At 36.7% G+C, this 22,548-nt stretch overlaps 2 protein-coding genes across 2 annotated transcripts in view; both read right to left on the reverse strand.

Annotated features, from left to right (window-relative positions):
- Etf-QO (electron transfer flavoprotein-ubiquinone oxidoreductase) overlaps nucleotides 1-22,548 on the reverse strand; it is a 476,511-nt gene that overhangs the window by 446,080 nt on the left and 7,883 nt on the right. The gene's annotated exons all lie outside the window — the stretch shown is intronic.
- Tnpo (transportin 1) lies at nucleotides 1,347-19,124 on the reverse strand. The gene is made up of 9 exons (XM_065221664.1): nucleotides 18,946-19,124; nucleotides 18,272-18,753; nucleotides 9,389-10,237; nucleotides 8,192-9,322; nucleotides 7,964-8,135; nucleotides 7,796-7,891; nucleotides 5,836-5,911; nucleotides 5,409-5,583; nucleotides 1,347-5,346 (listed from the first exon to the last, which is right to left on the reverse strand). The coding sequence occupies exons 2-9, from the start codon at nucleotides 18,368-18,370 to the stop codon at nucleotides 5,239-5,241; spliced, it is 2,706 nt and encodes a 901-aa protein (XP_065077736.1). The 5' UTR covers nucleotides 18,371-18,753; nucleotides 18,946-19,124; the 3' UTR covers nucleotides 1,347-5,238.

The following is a 22,548-nucleotide window of genomic DNA, read 5'->3' on the forward strand; positions in this document are numbered from 1 at the left end:
ATTTGCCAGCTCTTCCCAGAAATTCAAGGAATGGCCCGATCTCATGATATCCTGTTTCACACTAGTTTTCCATGTGTAACACGGCGACCAACTTTTTTTATTCTTGTGATTTATGATCGTTGTCTTCTTCAAAATGTCATCGTCTTGATCTAAAGAAAAGAAAATCGCCACTCGATCAAACCAAATTCAAAGGTAGTACCTGTGTGATTTCCATACTAATTCCAAATCTAAACATAAGTGCAAAATGCAACCCATAAGGGGCTGTCCATAAACTACGTAGACAGTGTGTGGGGGGGGGGGGGGTTGACAATTATCCACGGCCCATACTAATTTTAATTTTTTTGTATGGAAAATTGTCTACGCAGGGGGGGGGGGTCGAGAATCCCAAAAAACTGTCTACGTAGTTTATGAAAAGGCCCTAACCCACTCACTTGATCGCAATGAAATATTGTGACACAGCACGAACTTAAGATTTACTAGAGGTTTATTCCTATCGCTTCTCGTGAGGAGTTATTCGATGAAAGAAGAACAATAGAGAATTCCAGCATTGTGAATGGTCTATGCAGAGAGCCGCCGCTTGGATACGTTTCTCGGAGAATATGTTGTGCTGAAACTGAGTCCGGACAGACCTTTTTAGTGAAATCGAATATCCATCGGTTGGATTCATGAAGAAGAAGAAGAAGAAGAAGACAATGAAAGTTAGAAGAGGTAACAATGAAGTTTTTAACAGATTTGTTACCAAAGATTGTGATATTTTTTTATGAAAGGCCATCTATTTCCCTACAGTCTCAAACGTTATTTTTCGATAAGAATAGCCATTTTCGTGCTAAGATTTTTCGAATTAGGCGCGAGTCAAAAAGGTCGAATTCCAGCACAAACATGGTTTATTACCCACAACGATCAATTGTGCAAATAGACCTATTCTCCGTGGCGTGTGAGGTGAGGTGACAGTGAAGTGATGATAAAGAGACAATTGTCACCTCGGGTGAGGTGAGTCTCCGTGCAAATCAAATGAAGAGTCACACGCTGCATAGAATATGCCTCAAAGTTTCATTTAATTCGAAGGGTAAAGTTTGATCGATTCGTCAGTTGACGTGGAACACTGCTCTGATGGAAAACGAATAGGGGTAGTAACGGCTTGTAACGGTCAACCTCTTGACTGCTGATTTTTTGCATGTAGGGTGCATCATACGATAATAGGTAAATAAGTACCGAAGCCGTCACTTCCTTATGCAACCACTGTATCGTGAACAAATCCAGCTGAGACAAAATTATTATGAATGCTGGGAATCTAAGCAATGTTGTATAAGCTAATAGATGTCATCATTGATCAAAGGTAAGAAAAGTTTATTATTTCTGCAATTTTGTGTATTATTCAAATAAGGTTAAACTTTAAAGCTATGTTCTGCCATACTTTCCAATGTATAAAAGAAATGTTGAACGTTTCCATTATTACATATTGAAGGAAACCCTACCGCCACACACTACTTTTCCCAACTATGCTCATTAGCTTGTGTTGCAGTTCTGATATAGCACTAATAGTGAAGATTGTATTAGAAGGGTATATTCTAAAACCTGCGTTGCAATGTCCTTTTGTAGATAGATATCCATTTAAATGTGTGAAAAAATGAAATCAAGTTATACTCGCTTCACAACTGAAAACAACACTGAGACTACGATGGGTGTGTGTACGTACATGCACTTGCACAATAGTTGGTGGTCTTTTTAATCTATTAATGATACAATATTTGTTCGGAATTGGTTTTAGTTTGCCATCTGCTGGTTACTACGCTATTTGTGACTTTTAGACGAATAGTTTTGATTATTTTCGATATTTTAAAGGGATTTTTGTATTTGTCTTTGGATACTTTTGGGACATTTGGTAGATTTGGTGGTGGAAGGAATAGGAAAGAGTTGGGACTTTTGAGACTTCTGTTTGTAATCTTAGCACTTTTTTTTCTCGCAAATACATATCATCAAACATGCGTTTCAAACACAGACACACTGGATCCTCATGCAAGCTCTTGTAATAATATTAACTACGCTACAATAGCAATTCATCTCTTGTTTAAGTATAGTTCGGCCTGTATGTTGAAGAGGTTGTTGCTGGTATTACAAAATAATCAATAGCCGGTGTATCATTCATTCTTTTCTTTCTATCTGCCTCGACTGGCAATGGAAACTTGTCATTAATCATAATTTAGACTTATTGCATTTTGTTGCGTTCTCTGATGTAGATTTTACGTTTAGGTGTACAGACTTTACGTTTTAATAGTTTATTGGTTTTAGATATTCTTCTTTTAAAATACGATCACACGATTCCGCGACGAAAAAAACGCGACGCGACCAATTCCCCGTGGATTGGTTTATTTCTGCCTCGATTTAAGGTACATACGATTTTCTTAGTTTTTCTTTTCTTCTTTTCTCTTTGTATAAACTATGCACAGTGGTCAATATAAAGTTTGTCATCTATATCATTTCTCTACACTTGATCCTGATCTATTAACTAGTGCTTTGTTGTTTCTTTTTCTCGAATGTATATTGGAACTAAGATTCAAATGAAAGACTTCCTTCTGAATAATGGAAATTTTGATGAGACAGTGCTACCTTGGGCCCACAATACCGACGAAGTAATGTTGAGTAAGATTCTTTTTTTTTTACAGAATAATGAGTAATTTATAATCTCTGTTAGTAATCAGATGAATTTTGTGATTGTTTTTATGATTGATGACTTGGTATCCGATTTCTATCTTAGCATTTGGCAATAAAAATGATCTTAAGGATTTGAAACTAAGTGCTGAGCACTGTCTTTTTTCCAATCATTAAATCGTCGGATGCTGACGTAGTGAGTAACGTACCCACACAATTTTGTATGTATTTGCATACTATAAATTATCATTTCATGATATACCTTAAAACTTAAAGTCAGTTTATTTACGAGCACCTTTTATTGTGGTATTACGCGGCGGACCAACAACAGGGCTTTCACTCAGTGTTACACGAACCCGATAGATGACGCGCGATTTTCCTAGAGTAAAAACCTAAAAATTTGTTAACTGAAACCTATGAAACAAAAAATAAGATTATATATAAACTCCTAACAACGAACGAACACGGTTATATATCACAACGATTTCCGGCGGAACGATACACGAATACGAATTTGTTTTTTTTTTCCCGAACGCGACGCGACTTATTTATACGAAACGACCGAACGCGACGATTTCCATTTAACGATACGACGACACGATACGCGGCGACGAGCTATATAAGAAATAAAACAGAAAATTTGTAAACTACTTCTATAAACATTCAGAAATGTTTGCTGTTATTGAACAGATATTATTCAATGTGCAAAGTTGTATTTATAAAAAACTACTCGAAATACTCCGCAGCTAGAACACAAATATAAGTAACGAAGAGATTTGCTTCAATTTGAGGAAATATGTTTTGTTTTTCAGTCTTTGATTTGTTAACCTAATGTTAATATTATTGACTAACACACCGCCGCTAGTCAATTTTGTCAGTTTTTGTGACTTTTCTTTCGCTTCAAAGTTTGTTCAGTGTTAAATTTCCTTAGATTGTTGTAATTTATATGTTTTGTAAAAGTCTTAAGCTTCTTCCGGTTGTAGTGGTATTGTTTATTTTAAAACCATAATTGTTTACTTTTATCTACCTAATGGCACCATGGTTTCACATTATATAGCATCTTTCGGTTTGTTTATTCTCTTAAACGATCAATTAGCTGCTGTGAAGGAACTTGTGCAAAGTTTTTTTTTTTTTTTTTTTTTGTTAAATAGTATCTGTTCAACGATAGTTTTGGTCTCTTCTATAGGGGAAAAATAAAATAAAAACAACAGTAAATGAACTAATAAGACACGAATCCCGACGACCGAAGAGCGACGATTAACGACGACGAAACGCGAACGCGACCCGATTTTACCGATATACAAAAGTTCTTTTTTGTTTTTCTCAACTTACGGTTAGCAGTTGTGTATGCTTCTGTACTTCTTTGTTTTGTTTATTATATGTTTTTAATGGATAGTTTATACACCGAACGTATTTTTTGAACTTAACCAGAACGTCTCAAAGGCGAAGAATATATATATTAAAGTATCACGCATTGTTATGTCAGTTTCAAATTTAACAATTATGTGTTTTGTAATGTTTCAGCTCAATTGCTATATTTGAAACAATCAAAACGGTTTTGCAGCCCGCGGCAAAATAGATTGCAGTTTCATATCAGATACGAAACTGTATGAAATCTATACTGAAAAACGAGCAATGCATTATATTTAGCTCCTCCCACAAAACCGGTTTCCTGTTTCGTTCGTCAACTGAAAAGTATCCACATACACTCGATTCCGATCACACATTCATACACACTGCATACATTTGTATAAATGATAAATCTCCATATGGTTCAGAAGTACTGCATCGTAAACGATTGAAACCATTTTTAGGCGGTCAGCTTATTATGGATATCATTATACGACGGAAAACAAAATTACAATAAATTGCATATTATTTTTGTTAAACAGAATCAGAAGTCTCCAGTAAGGAGTTTTATTTGATCATGATACTTGTTCTAGGAAGGATCTTATGTGAAGGAGTTTTTTTTTCATATTGGGAAAGTTTCTCGATATTTATGATTTTCAGCGCTAAAATGTGACTAAATTCACCATCAAGTGAGCAATCGTAGAATGCAAAACATATTTACGAATACGGTCTACATTTACCCATTACGTTAACTAGTTGGAGTGATTAAAAAAGGTATTGTTTTATATATTCGAATCAATAACAATGATTTGGATTCTTTACCAAAATGTTAAGATACAAGAAGCGGCTGCTTCTTCAAATAAAACGGTAAATTAAAAGAGGTTCACATGACCTGTCATAATAAAATACTGGTAATATGCAGTTCCCTAAAAAGCACTGTTCTAATTTATGAAGTCAATATTTCCTAGCATTCCATAATCAAACTTTTGCTGGTAGATTATACCCACTTTTACTGGTACCACAATTGGTATTTAGTCAAGACATTTCCAAACACCGAAAGCATAATATTTTCTTGTCACTACGGGCTTCTTTTTTAAGAGTAACTCTGTTGATCCTATCTCACTCCAACTGTGATGCTAGTGTAATGTTTTCAAACTCGATAAATTTGGTATTTAAAAAAAACCTAAAAATGCGTCTCTACATACCGCTGAATAAAGCGAAACGTCTAAAATCTTTTACTTAGATGCTATACATCACCGAAAGCCGCTCGCTCAGTTGTTGCGGAAACTGTTCCACAAACCGACTCCAATTTTCCTCACCGACTTGGGTTTTGAAACCATGTAGAATCTGTGGAAAGGAAAGCAAAACCTTAAGTTCAACTCACAGTCTAAAATGCGCTGCCACAATACCTTCTGTAGCATTTCATGCAGATCCGCTTTGGGGCTCATCCAGGATGCCGCCGCGTCACAGAAAAATATGAAATCCGGCACAACACCAACGGGATTTACGGTGATCATTTGGCACATTCCACGGAAGGCGGAATCCTTCTCTTCATTATCCCGAATATTTCGCAGCGACGAGCACCTGGTTCATAGACAAATAACACAATTACAAGATACGCTCTAAACTACATCAGTTGCATCACACTATGCATAGCTCTTTACAGTTGGGTAAACAAAAACATGAAACAACAACAAAATTTCGACTATACTTTAATACTACTGGCAATATCCTACTAAACAAGCAAACACCATTTAACGAATATAATAAATTACACAACTGTCAATAGCAGGTACATAGCACGAAGAAAAGAAAGAAATGATTTTAGTTACACACCACTGTCTCACAAACTGTTGCAATGAAGGAGCCACTTCAAGGGGGCATACAAGACCGAGTCGACCAATTGTTATTGCTATACGGAAAAATAAACAGAGAAAATAGGGAAAAAATGACACATGATTTAACGGGATTGTTTGACGGTGTAATTCTAAGATTTTTAAAAATATGAATGCATTTTAAATTAGTACCTATTCACATTGAGGAAATAATTAAAAATGGAATAAATGAAATGTTGTCTAAATCTAGGGCTGAAAATTCTATAATAAATTTCTGATCGGATTTCTACACTGGGGAAATTGAATTTTCCTCCTTACTTTGTGTTTTCTAACTTTTATTGTTCAGATTTATCAACTCTTGAAGATAGTAAACGTGGTTTTGGATGCATTATGCATGCTGCTAGGAGCATAGGTTATACAATACCGTGGAGTGCCATAATTTCTCATGTCGCCTAATTGCGCGCATTTTGTTTTAACGATTTGTAGTGTATTGTAATATTTTCCTAATTTATATTTTTCCCATACACTAATCAATAATACCTTTTAGATTTATATCCTAATTCAAAATATCGTCATTAAAAATTTAGTTTAAATTTTTCAAAAATCCGCGAAATTAGGAACTTAGGTGCACGAAATTATGGTTCTTCACGGTAGCTTCTACCTGTGGGTAAAATTTCGCAAAATATACCCCAATATATTCGACGCTATCGCTTGAATAACAGTGTTTTTATTCGGCGGCAAACCGAATATTCGTTCAAATTCAAATTTGACTTGGATTCGGGGCATCTCTAATCAACTAGTTTATCCCATCCATAACAGAAGTGGGGTCTCAGATAGCCTATAGTCATTCAAGGCATGGTATGTATTACCTGGGTAATGCACGAACCAATTTCGAGTTGTCAAATAGAACCAATTTTTCACCCTCCCCATATGAAGAAGCAATTGCAATCGATCAATATGAAAAACATTCAAATTCACCATTCTATTTATTAAGCAATGTCTAATGAACATGGCAGCCATATTATGTTTCCAAATTATCAAAAACATTTCTCTAAATTTTTCATAGAAAAATTATGCATTATGATTATTCCTTCTCTATCATACATTTACAGACGTGAACAAACAATGAGATACATGATTGGGCTTTAGGCACATGCAGTTTTACAGCGTTTGCTACCAACTGATGACGATAAATTGATTATTTCAGTGTAGCCAACATTAAAAAAAAAACATTGCCAAGCCCATGAGGCTGCGTGTTCAATTGATCACTTTGTCAAGCAGTTTTGGCGTGACTTTCTACCAGCGATTTCACAAAACTGTACCAACTAATTTCTATTTTTTTATGAAACGCGCAAATGTTGGCTACTTTTCTCGTGGTTCTAGATGAAAAAATCTCAAAATAATGTTTTATTTTAAAGTTACAGTGGTAGTAAACTTCATTTTAACTGCTGGAATTAAGTGGTTAATTCCCGGTTCATTCTATAGAAAATCATTCGTCTGGAAATTTTCCCATTCTTATTGTGCCTAGAGAGTATCATTCTGTTTGTCATAAGCATCGGTTCACTCTAATAAAGAAAGAGAGAAGGATTAGAGAATAAGTGATTATTCAATTGCTGTGGGTTGAGAACTGGCACAAGCTCGTTTAACAGGGTCGAAGCCAGTAAGAATAAGAAGAAGAGCTAATGGAGACATAAATTTCCATCGATTTTCTTGACAAGTTTTAGATGGCAGGCTAATATGAATAAAATTGCTATTAAAAAAAGCAACAATGCCAGAAAAATAACTGAAATTTGAAGCCCTAGAATTGCTCCAAGTTTGTAAATAAACAAATATGTTCAACAAAAACACTTAACTTGTAACGTAGTGTAAAAGAACAACAAGTAACGAAATTCCCAAAACATAACGGCGTTTCAAATTATACTAAATATGACACATTGCGGTTCAAAAGATTGGCCGTTTACCTGTATTTTCCAGAAGAGTTTTCGGCGTGTTTGGATTGTTGATGATTTCAATAAGCTGTGCCAACACCAGGGGAATGTACGGTTTAGTGTCTTCACCTATAAAAATGATAATCGATCAGCATTAGAGAATATTTTGCAGAACAACCATGTAAATAAAACAAAACTTACGTAGCTTTATGCTGATTTCGCCGATGGCCCAAGTGGCATTATTGCATACTGAGATGTACTCTGGATTGAGGTTTTGACCCAAAATTGGCAAAAAGTCAGCAATGAACGGATGAACATGTTGGAAACATGCTTTTGTCAAGTCACCGAGCAATGCGAACGAAGACTGCCGAACCTATGGGGACAAACCAAATCATTAAACTCACCAGGAGACCATTAAATTAAACTAACCTCTGGCATTGAATCCTGCATACATTGATAGAGCAGCTGCATGATATTGCTGCTGACCACTAGGGATTCAATGTGACCGTCCAGTCCTTCCGCCAGACCAGACAACAGATCAAGGGCTACAATCATGAAATCCTTATCCGGAAGCTCATACTGACCGGGACTCGCCGTGCTAGCTAGATCTTGATTTAAGGTTTGCTGTATTAACGAGATGCATCTTCTGTACACTGGTTCACAGTACGGCAGAAAGCCAGATTGCAAAGCTGTGGCCACACTGGACAAACACTCTAACAGTGGGAAGAGATCTTTATCTTCATCCTTCAGCATATTCCACTTTTGTATCAACGGGGGCATAAGCATGTTGATATACTCCGGTTTGTTCAAATGATGACCGACAGAATCCGCCAAGGTACCGATAGCATCGTACAGTATAAGGAGATTTTTGTGTTGATATTTCCCAAAGGCAAATACCAACGTTTTGAGGATAAACCCTAAATAGGGAACCAACTCCGTACATGCTTCCTCCTCGAGAGTAGCGAATGCAGAACAAGCAGCTTCTTGAACGCGTTTATTTGCATCGAGGATTCGCTTGAGCAATTCCTCCATTAAGGGCTTCAAGTATTGATCATGTGGCTGGCTGACAACCCAATGAGCGTACCGAGATAGTGTCCAGCAAGTGATGGCACGCACCAGAGCTTTCTTGTCAGACAGGCACGAGATCAGATATGGGATCAGCTCCGGTAAGTGGGGAATCATTCCGTTCATGCATCCCTCGGCAATGGCACCCAAAGCCAGGATTCCACTTTCCTTGATTTGCCAGTCTTGATGGAACAGAGTTTCCTTCAGAATTGGCAGAAGAATTGGGAGAAAATCGTCCTTGAACACATTTGCAAGAACATCCAATGCAGCTGCACTGCATTTGCGTAAATTCCAATCGGAAAGATTACTGTCATCGTCCATATCGTCATAAGGATCATCCATATCCTCTTCTTCATCGTTGCCTTCCATCGGCCGTGCACCTTGATCCTGCGAATTTATGTTGCCTGCTTTCTGGGTATGCGTTCGCGACTTGTGGAACCGTGGCTTAATATCTTCTTCACGATCTGGAATCATTTCATCCTCCTCGACATCGCCCTGTAAAGGAAGAATAACATATAATGTACTGCCATTGGGATTAAATACTTATCAACGTTAACATACCTTCAGAATGATGATATCGATATCAGAGTATCTCATACCCCGAACGAGCACCGGAGCCAATTGCGCTAAATGTGGGGTTAGTGCTTCCTTGCAAATTGTCTGCTCCGCCAACGAAAGCCAAAATTCACAAGCCTCAAGAGCAGTTTCGTCCGGGTCCTGCGTTCTTACCAACATGTATTCGATTATGTTGTTCATATGCGGCATTAAACGATCCATTCGAACCTCCAACAGCATTACCAACCCTCGACATACATTCTTACGAACTTCCCGATCTTCATCCGACGATAGGTGGAACAGATTCTCGATGAATGTATCGATATGTAACATGAGGGCTTGTGTTCGATTGATGATGAACTGGTTGATGCACGCAATTGCGTGAGATCGAATTTTCGGACTGGAGTGCCGGAAAAATTGCAAAAATTTTGGAATCATGATGTTTAAGGGACGATTCAAAGCAGCACTGTCTAAGGTGTCGGCCGAATCTTCGCAGATTTTCTGCAACGCACCAAAGGCACCCTCGCAAACGCTATACTCCTGAGAATCCAGCATGTCACACAACGTCGGTAGAAGTTCCGGCCAACTTTGGAGACCTCCCTTGTTGGCAATGGTCGTGATAAGAATGCCCACTGTCGCTCGAATCAGAGGTGATGGATCCCCGAGGGCCATCAGACATTCTTGCTTGATGTACTCGATGATCGCTGGCTGAAGGTGGGTTCCATGGATGCGGATGTTGTTCTTCAAGATCAGTCCCGATAAAGAGCGAGTTGGTTCATCTTGCGTCTTCAACTTGGTTAACACGTATATCAGATAGTTGTTAAAGTCTGGAAACTGGTTCAGTTCTTCCAGTTTCTGCAACGGAATGAGAAGAAAAATGTGATTTTATTATTGAAAACTAATACCAACATTTCCGATCTGAACGAATATACCTTGAAGGTACTAAATTCTGCGCAGTTATTATTTGAATGAACATTTTAAATTAGGTTGAACATTTTAAATTAGCATTTAATTAATAATTTTGTGTTACTATCTATAAAAGTTTACACTTGAAGGGAAACCAAGTATTTTGCGAAATATTTTATTCACCGATGCGGGGTGCCTAATTTTGCGCCCTATCTTGCACAAGTTTCCAATTTTGCACGCCAAAATATAACAATAAATGCTTGAAGCATATCGCCAATATCAAGTAGGTACCTACACAAAAAATGAAGCATTAATTTGTTTTATTGTTGTTTTACATCATCAGGCTGAATGAAACCCAATGATGTTAACCTTATCAACTACAGTAAGAAAAGAAACAATACATTCAAGCATGGTCATAACATCGCTGTCCGTGACGGGTTGGAGGCAAAGGCCATCGAGAACGATTCATGGAACTATGTGGAGCAGGTTTGGACAGCCATCAATCTGGGTGATCGCACACTATTTCTATGCGCTCTGTACATTCCACCTGATCGAGTCCGCGACAATGAACTCATCGATACTCACTGTCGGTCAGTATTCACAGTTATCGAAAGTGCCACTCCAGTTGATGAGATATTCAGGCGTTTCGTGGAGTCCATCTCATAGCGGATTCCTGTACCCAGATCCTTACGCAGATTCACGCAGGAGCTATTAGCCTTCTTGACAACTACAGCGCAGCGACGCTTTCTCAAATTAACCATGTAGTTAACGAAAATGATCGTAGTTTGGACCTCTGCTTCGTGAGCATACAGGATAGGGCTCCATTAATTTCCTCGGCTCCTTGTGCACAAACTAAGTCAGTTCCACATCACCCTTCTCTAAATGTCACTGTTGAGGACAAACTCGTGCGTGATTTCGACGACTATCCTGCTACGGTTTCTTATTACTTCCGTAAAGCTGACCGCCGTAGCATCATAGATGTATTGTCTAGCATGGTATGGGAGAACATCCTTGATCCAGATGACGTTGAGGCTATATACCGTATTTCCCTAGCACCAATGCTAGATCACTATCCGGGACTTCAATCCGACTGAATTTGCATCGGCATAATGAAAATTTAATTGTTCACGGTTGTGTAGCAAACAATAAAACATCCAATCTTCTGAGCATAGATTTTTCCTCCGCTATGCGATATTAGCGAGAGACGGATCCGCATCCAGCGATTTCACAAAATTCGCAATGACTTCTATTGATGGTTTCGCCGATCTATGTGGGAAGCTGAATCTTATCGTCAGTTTTATTTCCACCGACATCTTCACTAGTTGTTTGCTTACAACGGGGTAACAGCTAAAGCGAACCAAACAATGAGCAAGCACCGCAACAATGAGTTGCTATCGAACAACAGACTATAACTGGGAGATGTGATTGTAATTGTTGTGTCTTCAGAATGATACCTGTTAAAGCTGAAGTCTAAAACAAACACCGTGAGGATTTTTTGAAGATCTCTGTTCACTTGAAGGCCTTTGGAATAATTTCTGAACAAACAGGTATCTTGAAATGATATTTGGGAGATGTGATTCGAAATTTTGGGCAGATCTTTAGTACGATCCTGATCAAACTGAAGTCTTGAACAAATATTTGAGAACTTTTGGAGACGTCTGAGCACCTGAAGGTAGGATTAGAAAATATTTTCAACAACCTGTTATTTGAGAGAATATCTGAGATGTGATTTGAAATGTTGGGCTTGTAGCTATGTGTAGAACACTTGGTCTTAGTTTTCGGCAAAGTTTTTCCGCTTAGTATACTCAATCTATATCCGAGATTTGGTAAAAATAGCTATTTTGTGAATTTTCAACAAGCATCTATTTCCCATACATTTTCTCATGCAAACTTTAGAGCCCTCCCGCAAATCCAGATCTTAACCAAATTCGATCAATTTTTGCACAGCTGTAGGGAGCATGGGGTTGTTATGTCAACCCGCCCTAATGCTCATGGATCCATTCAACAATGTGGGTGGCTATAAACCATCAGATGAACGCATGGAGTGTTCATCAAAATTGTGGGAGGTTTTAGCCATTGTTGAAGAAAGTGAGATGAAAATTGCTCGCCAAAAATCAAATCTAAAGTTGTTTTCCAGGTATTGCTATATATGTGACCATCATCAGGGAAAAGGAATAAAATAATTTTGCAATTAATTTTCATCATCTATTAAACTGTCCTTGATAAGCGGCAACGAAAAAAATGGCTCGATTATCCTTCTTCTTCTTCTTCTTCTTCTTCGCATTTCAAGCTTATTGCATATCGCAAATTAGCTTATTGCGTGTTCTCAACTTAGTGTGCTAGATGCACTTCCACAGTTATTAAGGGGGGAGTACAATTTGATTTTTCAAAAAAAATGCATTTTTTTTGGCTTAAAATGTTCTTTGGGATGTATACTTTAATTTAGAAAAGACTCCAAGTCCGCCAGAATATTCCTTACCGCTTTACGAAGCGATTTCCTAAACGCGTTTATCTCGAAACGGGGTTTTTCAAACTGGCGTGGGAAATAACTCTAACCAGTTATCATCAAATTTTATCGCCTAGGTTTTCTTGTTCAGAATTAAATTCTGCTTAGAAATACGTATTCACATTTTTGATTTTATCAAAAATGGATTTTTAATCCACGATTTTGTAAGCATTTTTAGGGTGAAAAAATGGACTTTTTTAATTTAAAAAAAATCGGAATACGTATTTTTAATTTCATTACTAATCAGGATTTTTGTTCGATTTATGTTCCAGGATCACATGGAAAGGAGTATTCTCCCACGTCGTTTTCCGACTTCCGCGCGACGACGCCCGCGCGACCTGGTGCACCGGCCACGGGGAGACGCCAATCGAGTTAAAAAAAAATACAAATTGTAGTTCGAAGGGTGACAAATAAATGGGTTATAACATATTTGCCCTCCCTGACTGTTTTATTGCTTAAAAAAAATTAACGAAAATGCCTTACTTTTTGGACGTTCAAAGTGTACTACCCCCTTAATTGAGAACTTTCGATGCCTGTACCATTTTTGCATTGGTATAATTGTGTGGCAAGTCCAATCATACTTCTATGCCCAGGGAAGTCGAGAAATTTTCCAACCCGAAAAATTCCTAGACTGGACCGGGAATCGAACCCAGCCATCTCCAGCATGGTCTTGCTTTGTAGCTGCGCCTTTACCGACTGAGCTATCCGATTATCCGGACCACATAACTTTTCAGAGTAGTCATTTTAAATTGTGCTACACTCAGAATAATTTTTACGTTAATGCTACGTGAAAACAAACGAAGATTTTTTCCATCGCACTTTTCACATAAGAGCTACGTGATTCTCATGTAGGGGCACTCATTTCATGAAGCTTAACCGTCACAGGATTATCACATAGAAGTTACGTGATCTGGTCGGTAACATTCATTGGAGGATTTTAGTATCAATATTTTTACACTGTTTATACGAATTTTTCCTTAATATGCAGATAAAATCTTTACTGTATTCATAGTAGTAAAATATAATAATATCCCTTTAATTTATTCATATATCTAAATACACCACATCAGATTTTTTTTTTAAATATTCGATACGCAGCACAAACAATCTGGACGATCATTGGGATGGGCCGGGATACTTTTTTCCTTAGAGGAAGAAACTGCTGGACAGCTTGATATCATTCTGTTGAGCTCGATGAAACAGTCAGTTTGTTTTTGTCAAAGAGAAAAAAAATAATGCATAATTTTATACTTACATCTAGCCACTATCTTTCAAAAATACCGAACAAAGGATATCGTGATGCCGCCATGATTTGCAACGCTCTAAGTGTACCTACGTACCACTCTTTTTTTTAGATGTGGAAATCACATAAGCTTTACGTGAAACGCACAAACACGCAGTGTTATGTGAAAATCACGTACATTTAATTGATTATGTAGGTGTGCTAAAAAGTAACTCCCTGTGAAATTCAAGGATCATCACATACATTCTACGTAAGCCACGCAAAACTGAGAGGAGAGGAAAAAATGAGAGCTTACGTGATTTTTCACGTAGCTTCAACGTGTAGATTATTTTGAGTGTACATTACCCTTCATTCACCAGCACGAGGTCAAGTAACCGAGAGTTTCTATGTAGTACGGAGTTGATTTGCGTTTAACTATACAGGAACCCATGAACCATTCCAAAGACTGCTTGTTGTCAAAATAGTTGAGCATAGGTCGTTGTTATTTAATCGAGACAATACAGCATCAATTGAACTGGTATCATATGGGACTGATATGCGATAATGGGGCTCAACACAGCTCAAATCAGATTTACGGTCAGGACATAAGTACATGACGCCAATGCTTATTTATAGTTGTGTATGATGTCGTAATCTTGACCCACAATTGCTCAAGAAAAGTGCTGAAGGGAGCAGGATCGAGCCACCAGTTCAGTCGTTTGAATACCGAAATCAAGACGCCACCAACACGTTATTTGGTAATATCCATCCGGTTACGGTCGTTGCGAAATAGTGAGAATAGGGGTTGGCGAGTGTCTAGTGTCCATATAAATTTAAAAAAAGGAAGGTTGCCTACACGGGGGAGGGGGGATCTCAAAATCGGTCTACGTAGTTTATGAACAGCCCCTAATGCATATTTATTAGAGAGGAAGATTCCTTTCTTTGTAAATTTAATAAGGAAGCTATAATACAGTGTGGGTCCAATTTTGGTCTTCAATTTGCTTGTAATCCTCAATCCCTATGCAACATTCTTCTTCCGATTTGATGTGAAGCTCTGAACGGGATCAGATAAAAAGTTTGCAATTATTAAAATTTCTGGTAAGCTTAAAATTAAATGTTACTGAATTGAAATTGAAGAGAAATTTCCCTTCGATGAATATTTAGTAAATAATTGAATACTCCGTTATGTGCATACAAAATAAAGAAAACATTGCTTTTCTCTTCTAATAATAAATAAACAAGGAAATATGCCCTTAGCGAGTGTTTAAAAAATAACGGAATAGTTCCTTTTTAGTAGTTAACAAAGGGAGCATTTAATTCGTTAGAATTTTTTGGAAAATGGTCCAATCCGGAAAGTGACGTAAGCTAGTTTAGTAACCTCTAAGCGCCATTATTTTTTATTAAAAGAACTTAAATATGCAATTTGTAATTTACCATTGATTATATGAAAACCATGCGAAACAGGTAACAAACTATGAATCATGAATTCTAGAAAGAAAAACAATCATTCAAAATGTTACGTACATTGAGGAAACTAGAATTACGATTTTCATAATATGTATCGTTGCATTTTGAGCTCTGGAAATAGTTTCATACGACACGTATGTTATTCATAGCATGCGTATGAAAATTACATGACTCAAAAATGATTCCCATACGAAATGAGTCTAAATTTCATACGAGGCTGCAATGAACTTTATGAGTTGATCTTGTGTGGAAAAAATTATACGTCGTATACGTATGAAACGCTGTTCAAAACAAAACAATATGGCGTACGAGCCGAAATAACTAGCGTATGTTAGAGTTCCGGCGGAAACTTGGGCTGTATTGAGAGATAAAAACGCTGAATTCCAAATAATTTTCCGGATCCTACCTACATATTTAAAATTAAAGAGTGTATGGCTTTAATAACAACCATTATCGCGTACTGGTAGATCCAGGAGAGCGATTTGATTTGGACGTTAATTGAATAATGGCTAGAACAAAACGTAAGAACGTAATGTAAAGATTATTTCAAATATTTACTATCAATTTGTCCACAGAATCTGCCTAATATCAAAATACCGCGATTACTGCATTCCTGTTGCGATAACGGCAGGGTGGCCAGTGAATTTTCATTTTGAAATTCCCGGTTTTTTCCCGGTTTTCGCGGTTTAAATCTTAAAAAATTCCCGGTTGTTAGTATTAAAAAAAAAACGAAATTGAACGCATTTTTAAGAAAGTGCTGAAAAGAATTTACTGAAGGGATAAATGTGATTAAAGAAGATTCCCAAGATCGTGGGGCTTTAAATTTGTATAGAATTTGAAACTAGAACTTTTTTTTCAAAATCTGTGATTAATAATAACCTTCGTGATACAAGATTTGGAGAAAAATAATTATAATGTGAGATATTGAAAAAAATTCAAGATCACAGATTTGAAGGGGCATTTTAAGGGTTATAACAAATTACAGAACAATCTTTAGAATCTAGTTGGCAAACCCTGGAGTTTTTAGTAAAATTTAAAAGAATTCAAAGTGTTGATTTCAAACAAATATTGAGAAGGATTTCCACACAACTTTCGAATGAGAAGTTCTGAGCAGAATACCAGAATTATTCTGACATGAAATCCTTAGAAATTTTTAGTTGTATTTGGAGGGATTTCTGTGGAGAAGAATGCATGTTCTAAATTAAATTGTTAGGTGATTTTAGAAGATTTAAAAAGGAGTTGTGATAAATAAAACTTTGCAGAAAATTCCTACGTGATTCTGAGAAGATTTGAAAGGGGATCGTGAGGAAAATGACAGATGAATTTTAAGAAGAGAATTATGTTCAGAATTCAACCAGAAACAGAGTTCTAAGAGTGTTCTGGCAATAATTTCAACCCTAGTGCGAAAGATTCATCGCAGAACTCCAACAAAATTGATTGCAAAAAAATGCTGATAATTAGAAAGAAATTCTTTAAAATACTCCGAAGGGTTCCTAAATAAAAATTTCGAAAGAGTTCTGCTGTTTTGAATAGAGTTAAAAGTTTTTCAAAGGAATCGAAATCTCCAGATAGGCCTTTTTAATGCACTACCAATGTAGAGTACGCCAAGCGAATTCGAGAGGAAACGTCAGCCAAACCATTTGTTTACATCAGAATGAGGATTTTTCACAACGCAAATTAGAGCATTTTTCATTCAACATCTTGCCAATTTGCGTCAGTAATTGCATATTTTACGATTTTTCACAGATCTGAACTGATTTGCACTTGAACTATTTATATACAAATCCAGAATATATTAACCACTAAGGCATTTTTATAATTTTCCATTTTTCACACCAAAAAATTTCCTGGACACTAGCAGGATCCTTGCAAAAACGATACAGAATTAAATTTTTAAACTGTAAATCAAGTTTTGGAGCATCTCAGATGAATCAATTTATCAGGAAAAGTTAAAAGTTTTCCGCTTCCAATGTCTCACGACAAACATTTCTGCTCGCAACACTCTTTTTAACGTCCTCCTATTTACCACCAGAGGTTGAATCGATCGTTTGGTTTCTATTAAAAAGAAATTCCAAAAAAATTCACTGGTAATTATTACGCGGGGTGTTTTCTGGCTTATTTCAGAACAATTTCAAGATAACTCAGAGCAGAATTCCAAGACAATTCTGGAATTCATATCGTGAGAATTTAGGACGAAAAAATTAAACCCTGCAAAAGAATAATTCAGTTTCGTTTTCTACAAATGAGAGATTTGTTTCCAAAGTCCAGCATCTTCAATATTTTCTTTTAAGGACCAAGCACTTTACATCAGAAATTGAAACGACAAAAATCAATTTGCAATATTGCTGAGTGATTAAATTCTAAACCCAATTAGACGGGAAACTGAAGAAAATTATGCAGCAAATAGAGCAAGACATTCATTTGGTAAAGGATTACTCTGTTTTAATGGTTTATTCTGAAATTGTGTTGTTAAGATTTGTTCCTATGGTATGGTTAATTTATTTTTCCCGGTTCTCTCACCGAATTCCCGGGTTTTTCCCGGTTACTTTTCAAATTCCCGGATATTTCCCGGTATTCCCGGTTTTCCCGGTTCGCTGGCCACCCTGGATAACGGACGTAACTGAGCTAAAGTTGGAATCAGTGGCGTCAATAGCCAGTCCGGCACTTAACTCAAATGCAACGCTTCAACGTTTATTTTTTCTTTGTTTATAAAATAAATATTAAATATTCATTTTCAAATACGCAACAAAAATACTAGAAAAATTATAGTAAGTATATGGGTACGTACCATCTGCACGGCACGCTGAATCGCATTGTCTGTAGATTGCGATTGCTTCAGCAGTGTGATGATTTGGTTCAATCCGTCCGGTTGCGGTTCCCACGTCATTTTGTCACTAGTTTCGGTGTTGCTATCTGTTGCGTTTCGCTACCACTGCTGAAGTCCCGTTATATTTTCGTGGCGAACTAATTGGCAAAAGAACGAAGAGAAAAGGCAAATTGTGCGTGGATGGTTTCTACCGAAAGGAACACTTTCGCTTCAGCTTCCACAAAAAGCGCGAATCTTGTTGATCTATCTTTTCTAACTCTCTATTTTTTCTGACACCCTTGTATGATGTTGGCAATAAATCCTTCTGATGCAAAACTCGTTTGTACCCTTATTGACGTGCTATTAGGAAGGGGAGATTCTACTTCTTGGTCTTTCGCCCAACTGACCACAGTAGAACGCATCCAATTCTCTCGTGGGGTCACGCGACGAGCTCTTCAAGTAGCCTGCAACAGATTGAAAGGATGTGTTATTTGATTATAATAATAATTACACCAGCCGAATCTATTCAAGATCCAACAATGCTACAACTCGGTAAATGTATTATGGGAGATTCGAGGACAAACGGGAAACAAAAATGTCTCCTCAAAAAGTGAAAACGCCTCTCGTGGTGTAATTTTCATTTCAACTTTTCATACCTTTTCCCGGAACTAAAACGATTAAAACCACCAGCAAAATGAAACTGGCGACTGGAAAATTAAACTACACAATACTTGAACAGGTTTCTCGTGATGGAATTGTTGAAAATTTGAGAAAATATCGCAAATTTGGCGCTGCGTGTCGTTCACAGATGACTTTTTTGTGTGAAGAAAGAGTTTTTGAGGTGCGTTTGGACTGCCGCAGTTGCCAGATTCATTTCCGAAAGACACACCAACAAAGCCCGCCACACACTGAAAAATAAAACTATTTGAGCTCTTTACTCAAACATTATATTTAGATAGAAACGAACGAGGAAGCGAAGTAAAATTTAAAGGGATCAATTGAAAAATAAATAAGTTTTCCATACATCATGAAATTTTGCTGGTGAAACTGATTGCTATAAAAAGGATTGCATGCTTCATGCATGTAAAAAGTAAACGTTAGTGAAATAAATGCGAGCCACAATATTCCGTTTTGCTGGACCGTATTGATCGGTGGTACATCCGGAGAACTTTGAGATTTGGGCGTAATTTCTTTTGTAAACAAACACGTCAATCGCCGATTTCTCGTGAATAAAAGAACAATCTATAAAATGATAGAGGAACCATTCTTTTACGTGTTTCTGCTATAAGTTTTTTTAGATTGAGCTTTAATTCGCGAGAAATCGGCGAATGACGTGTTTGTTACATAAGCAATTACACCCTAATCTCGAAGCTCTCCGGACATATAGCATGTCCGTATGTCACGCTCTAGGGGAGGGGACGGGGTGTATAGTTTTGCGACAAACAATGCGTAATGCTGAGGGAAATAAACTTATGAATTTCATAAGGCTCGACTTATGAACGACACATATGAATTTCATAAGCGTGACCTATGAATGATTTTCGCTAACTCAATTACTCTTATACGCCTTTAACCATTCCATTTTCCCAAGCACTGAAAGACGAGTGGTCAACACACGTAATCTCAACGTCCATGGTTCGATTTCAGTCTGCACTATTCAATAATTTTTTTCTCGACATTATTTTTCATAAGGCAAATCAATTAAATTCATACACTAATAAAATTTCAAACATTGTTTTTATGAGTCCCACACATGAATTTTTGCAATCTGATCAACAAATGATATCTATGTGTCTGACACATACTTAATATGTGTACACATAAAAGCCATGTGTAACCTTGTGTAACCACACATACTACTCATTTGACTCATAAATTTCATGTCTGTTTATGTGTGGTCACATGAAATTCATGTGAAATTTGACATGGAAATTCATCAATAAAAATGTGTGGAATTTTATCAGTGTCCCAATCTCTTGTGACTATTTACGAGCGCTTATGGCCGTCACAATCTGGCTGAGTTTCTGGTACACACAAAAAATTATCGTTACTAAAATTAAAAATACCATGGGTAGAATTTTAAGTTTTCGTTGGTTCTTTTTGGTAGAAATTCCAAAGCATTCATCATAAAAATGTGTAACCTGTCAAATCAAAAGTTTACGTCCTCGATAAATTTAAAAGTTGAAGCGTTTGAATCAAATTGTAGAACTGTCAAAAGGAAAATCAATGTTTTTAAAATAAAGTAGAAATTGTTTCAGTTCAAAAGGAGTCGTTTTTATCATGTCAATATATGTTTTTATCTCAAATTTGAAATATTTTCAGATTAATAGTTTTCAAAATTTAAATAAAATTGGGTACTCATATTTACATGATTTACAAAAATAAAAATAATGTTTATTCATAAATTTTATAAACAAAAAACAAAATCATACATTGTTAAAATTACCAGAGCAAATTTGGTCCGAACCAGAGCAAATTTTGGTCCGAAATAAAAGAAGGTATTCGGTCCAACCTCGGGTCCACGGCATTTTCGGAATTTTCCTCGTTCAAAATGACGATAAACAAAAGGAAGGCGATGATTACAAAGAGTGCTTATCCCAATATCACTCCATGGAAACGGCATTCTTGACGACGTCTTCCTGCTGGAGCAACATTGTTCTCCATGAACTGACGATAAGGAATCTACAAAAACAAAAATACAACCTTTGAAATATAAGCCACAACCATTGCATACCACAAAAGTGGAACACTCACCGTAGCAATATCCAGCAGAATGGTGAAGACATTCATAAATGTCATCAGCATCGATTGGAGGTAGTTTTCGTACACTGATTCCACCGTAAAATGCTTTTTTTTTTACTTCGTCTGGTCCACTCAAATTCAATTTTGGCGGCAAATACAGTTGGGTTCAGAGCTTCAGTGCTGCCAAAAACTTTGCTATGAACAGGTATTTTTGACAGTTGAACAACTTTTATAAAAACATAATGCACTTTTAAAATCACAAGTCCAAAGTGAAAGAAAAACTTTCAAACCAAAGATATAACTTTCATTTTGAAAATTTTCACAGTTAAAACAATGAAATTTGGGAAACTTTCATTTTGAAATTGCATTATTTTTATAGCAACAATTTTTGTTTTTTGTGTGTAGGGAACATAAGATTTGAAGTTTGGCTTGTGTCGTTTGACGTGTAAACGATCAAATTTGAACGTTTACACGTCAAACGACACAACCCAAACGTCAAATCATATGTTCCCTACCAAAAACTCAGCCAGATTGTGGCGGCCATAAGCGCTCGTAAAATGCTGGATAATTCATAAGTGGTTCTTATGGAATTGGTAAATCAAATTTGGCCCCAGGGGAGAATAGCAGAACTGTAATAGTGATGATGGTTTCACAACTTTGAACGGTTACACACAAAAAACTAAAATTGTATCAATAAATATGATGCATTTTTAAATTAAAAGTTTCCCAAAATCCGTAGTTTCAACTGCGAAAATATTGAACATAACATTTATCTTTTCGCCTTAAAAGTTTTTCTTTCACTTCTGACTTGTAAATTTAAAAGTGCATTTTTTGAAAAAAAAAGTTGTACAACTGTCAAAAATACATCTTTAGAGGTCGTTTTTACTGGCAGCACTAAACTCTAATTTACCGCCTTTTCCGATAGTGGAAATTTGGTCAGCCGTCTGTTGTAGCAATTTGGGACAACAAATTTTTAAAAGTAAGTCAATCTGTGAATCATTGAAGTTATTGTTGGTTTAATGGATCTCTTTATTGAGAAAACCATTTCACTCACATTTATATTGTTTTTCGACATTCATATAGACTCCCACTGAAGATCATCACTGTTTTCCCGAAACAGTTTGCTCCATCCCATCGTCCACAACCAGCGGAACTGATGGAGTAAGTTCACTGCATCAGCTGTGGTTGTTCCGCCGGAAAAGCCTAATTTGGACATCAAACGGAAGGTCTCCAACGGGCAAGAATGCCGTTTCGTTAGATCATCGATTGAAAATTGAATTTCTCTAGTAGGGCACCAGATTCACACGGAACATGTATTACGCTACCCTGGAGTGGTGCTGGGAATTTGTTGAAAAGTCTCCGTTTGCCAAAGTGTCACTTCCTTTATATCATAAATGGCATTTGACGATGCGATAAATGGCATACGAATAAAAAAGTGATTTTTATTTATTGATTTATATGATGAATATACATAATAATTAGAAATGATTAGAAAATGAGTTTGAATACTTTCTTTT

This window comes from Ochlerotatus camptorhynchus, unplaced genomic scaffold (genome assembly GCF_037179485.1).
Source record: "Ochlerotatus camptorhynchus isolate MF236.1 unplaced genomic scaffold, CSIRO-AGI_Acam_v1.1 ptg000146l, whole genome shotgun sequence".
Lineage (NCBI taxonomy): Eukaryota > Metazoa > Arthropoda > Insecta > Diptera > Culicidae > Ochlerotatus > Ochlerotatus camptorhynchus.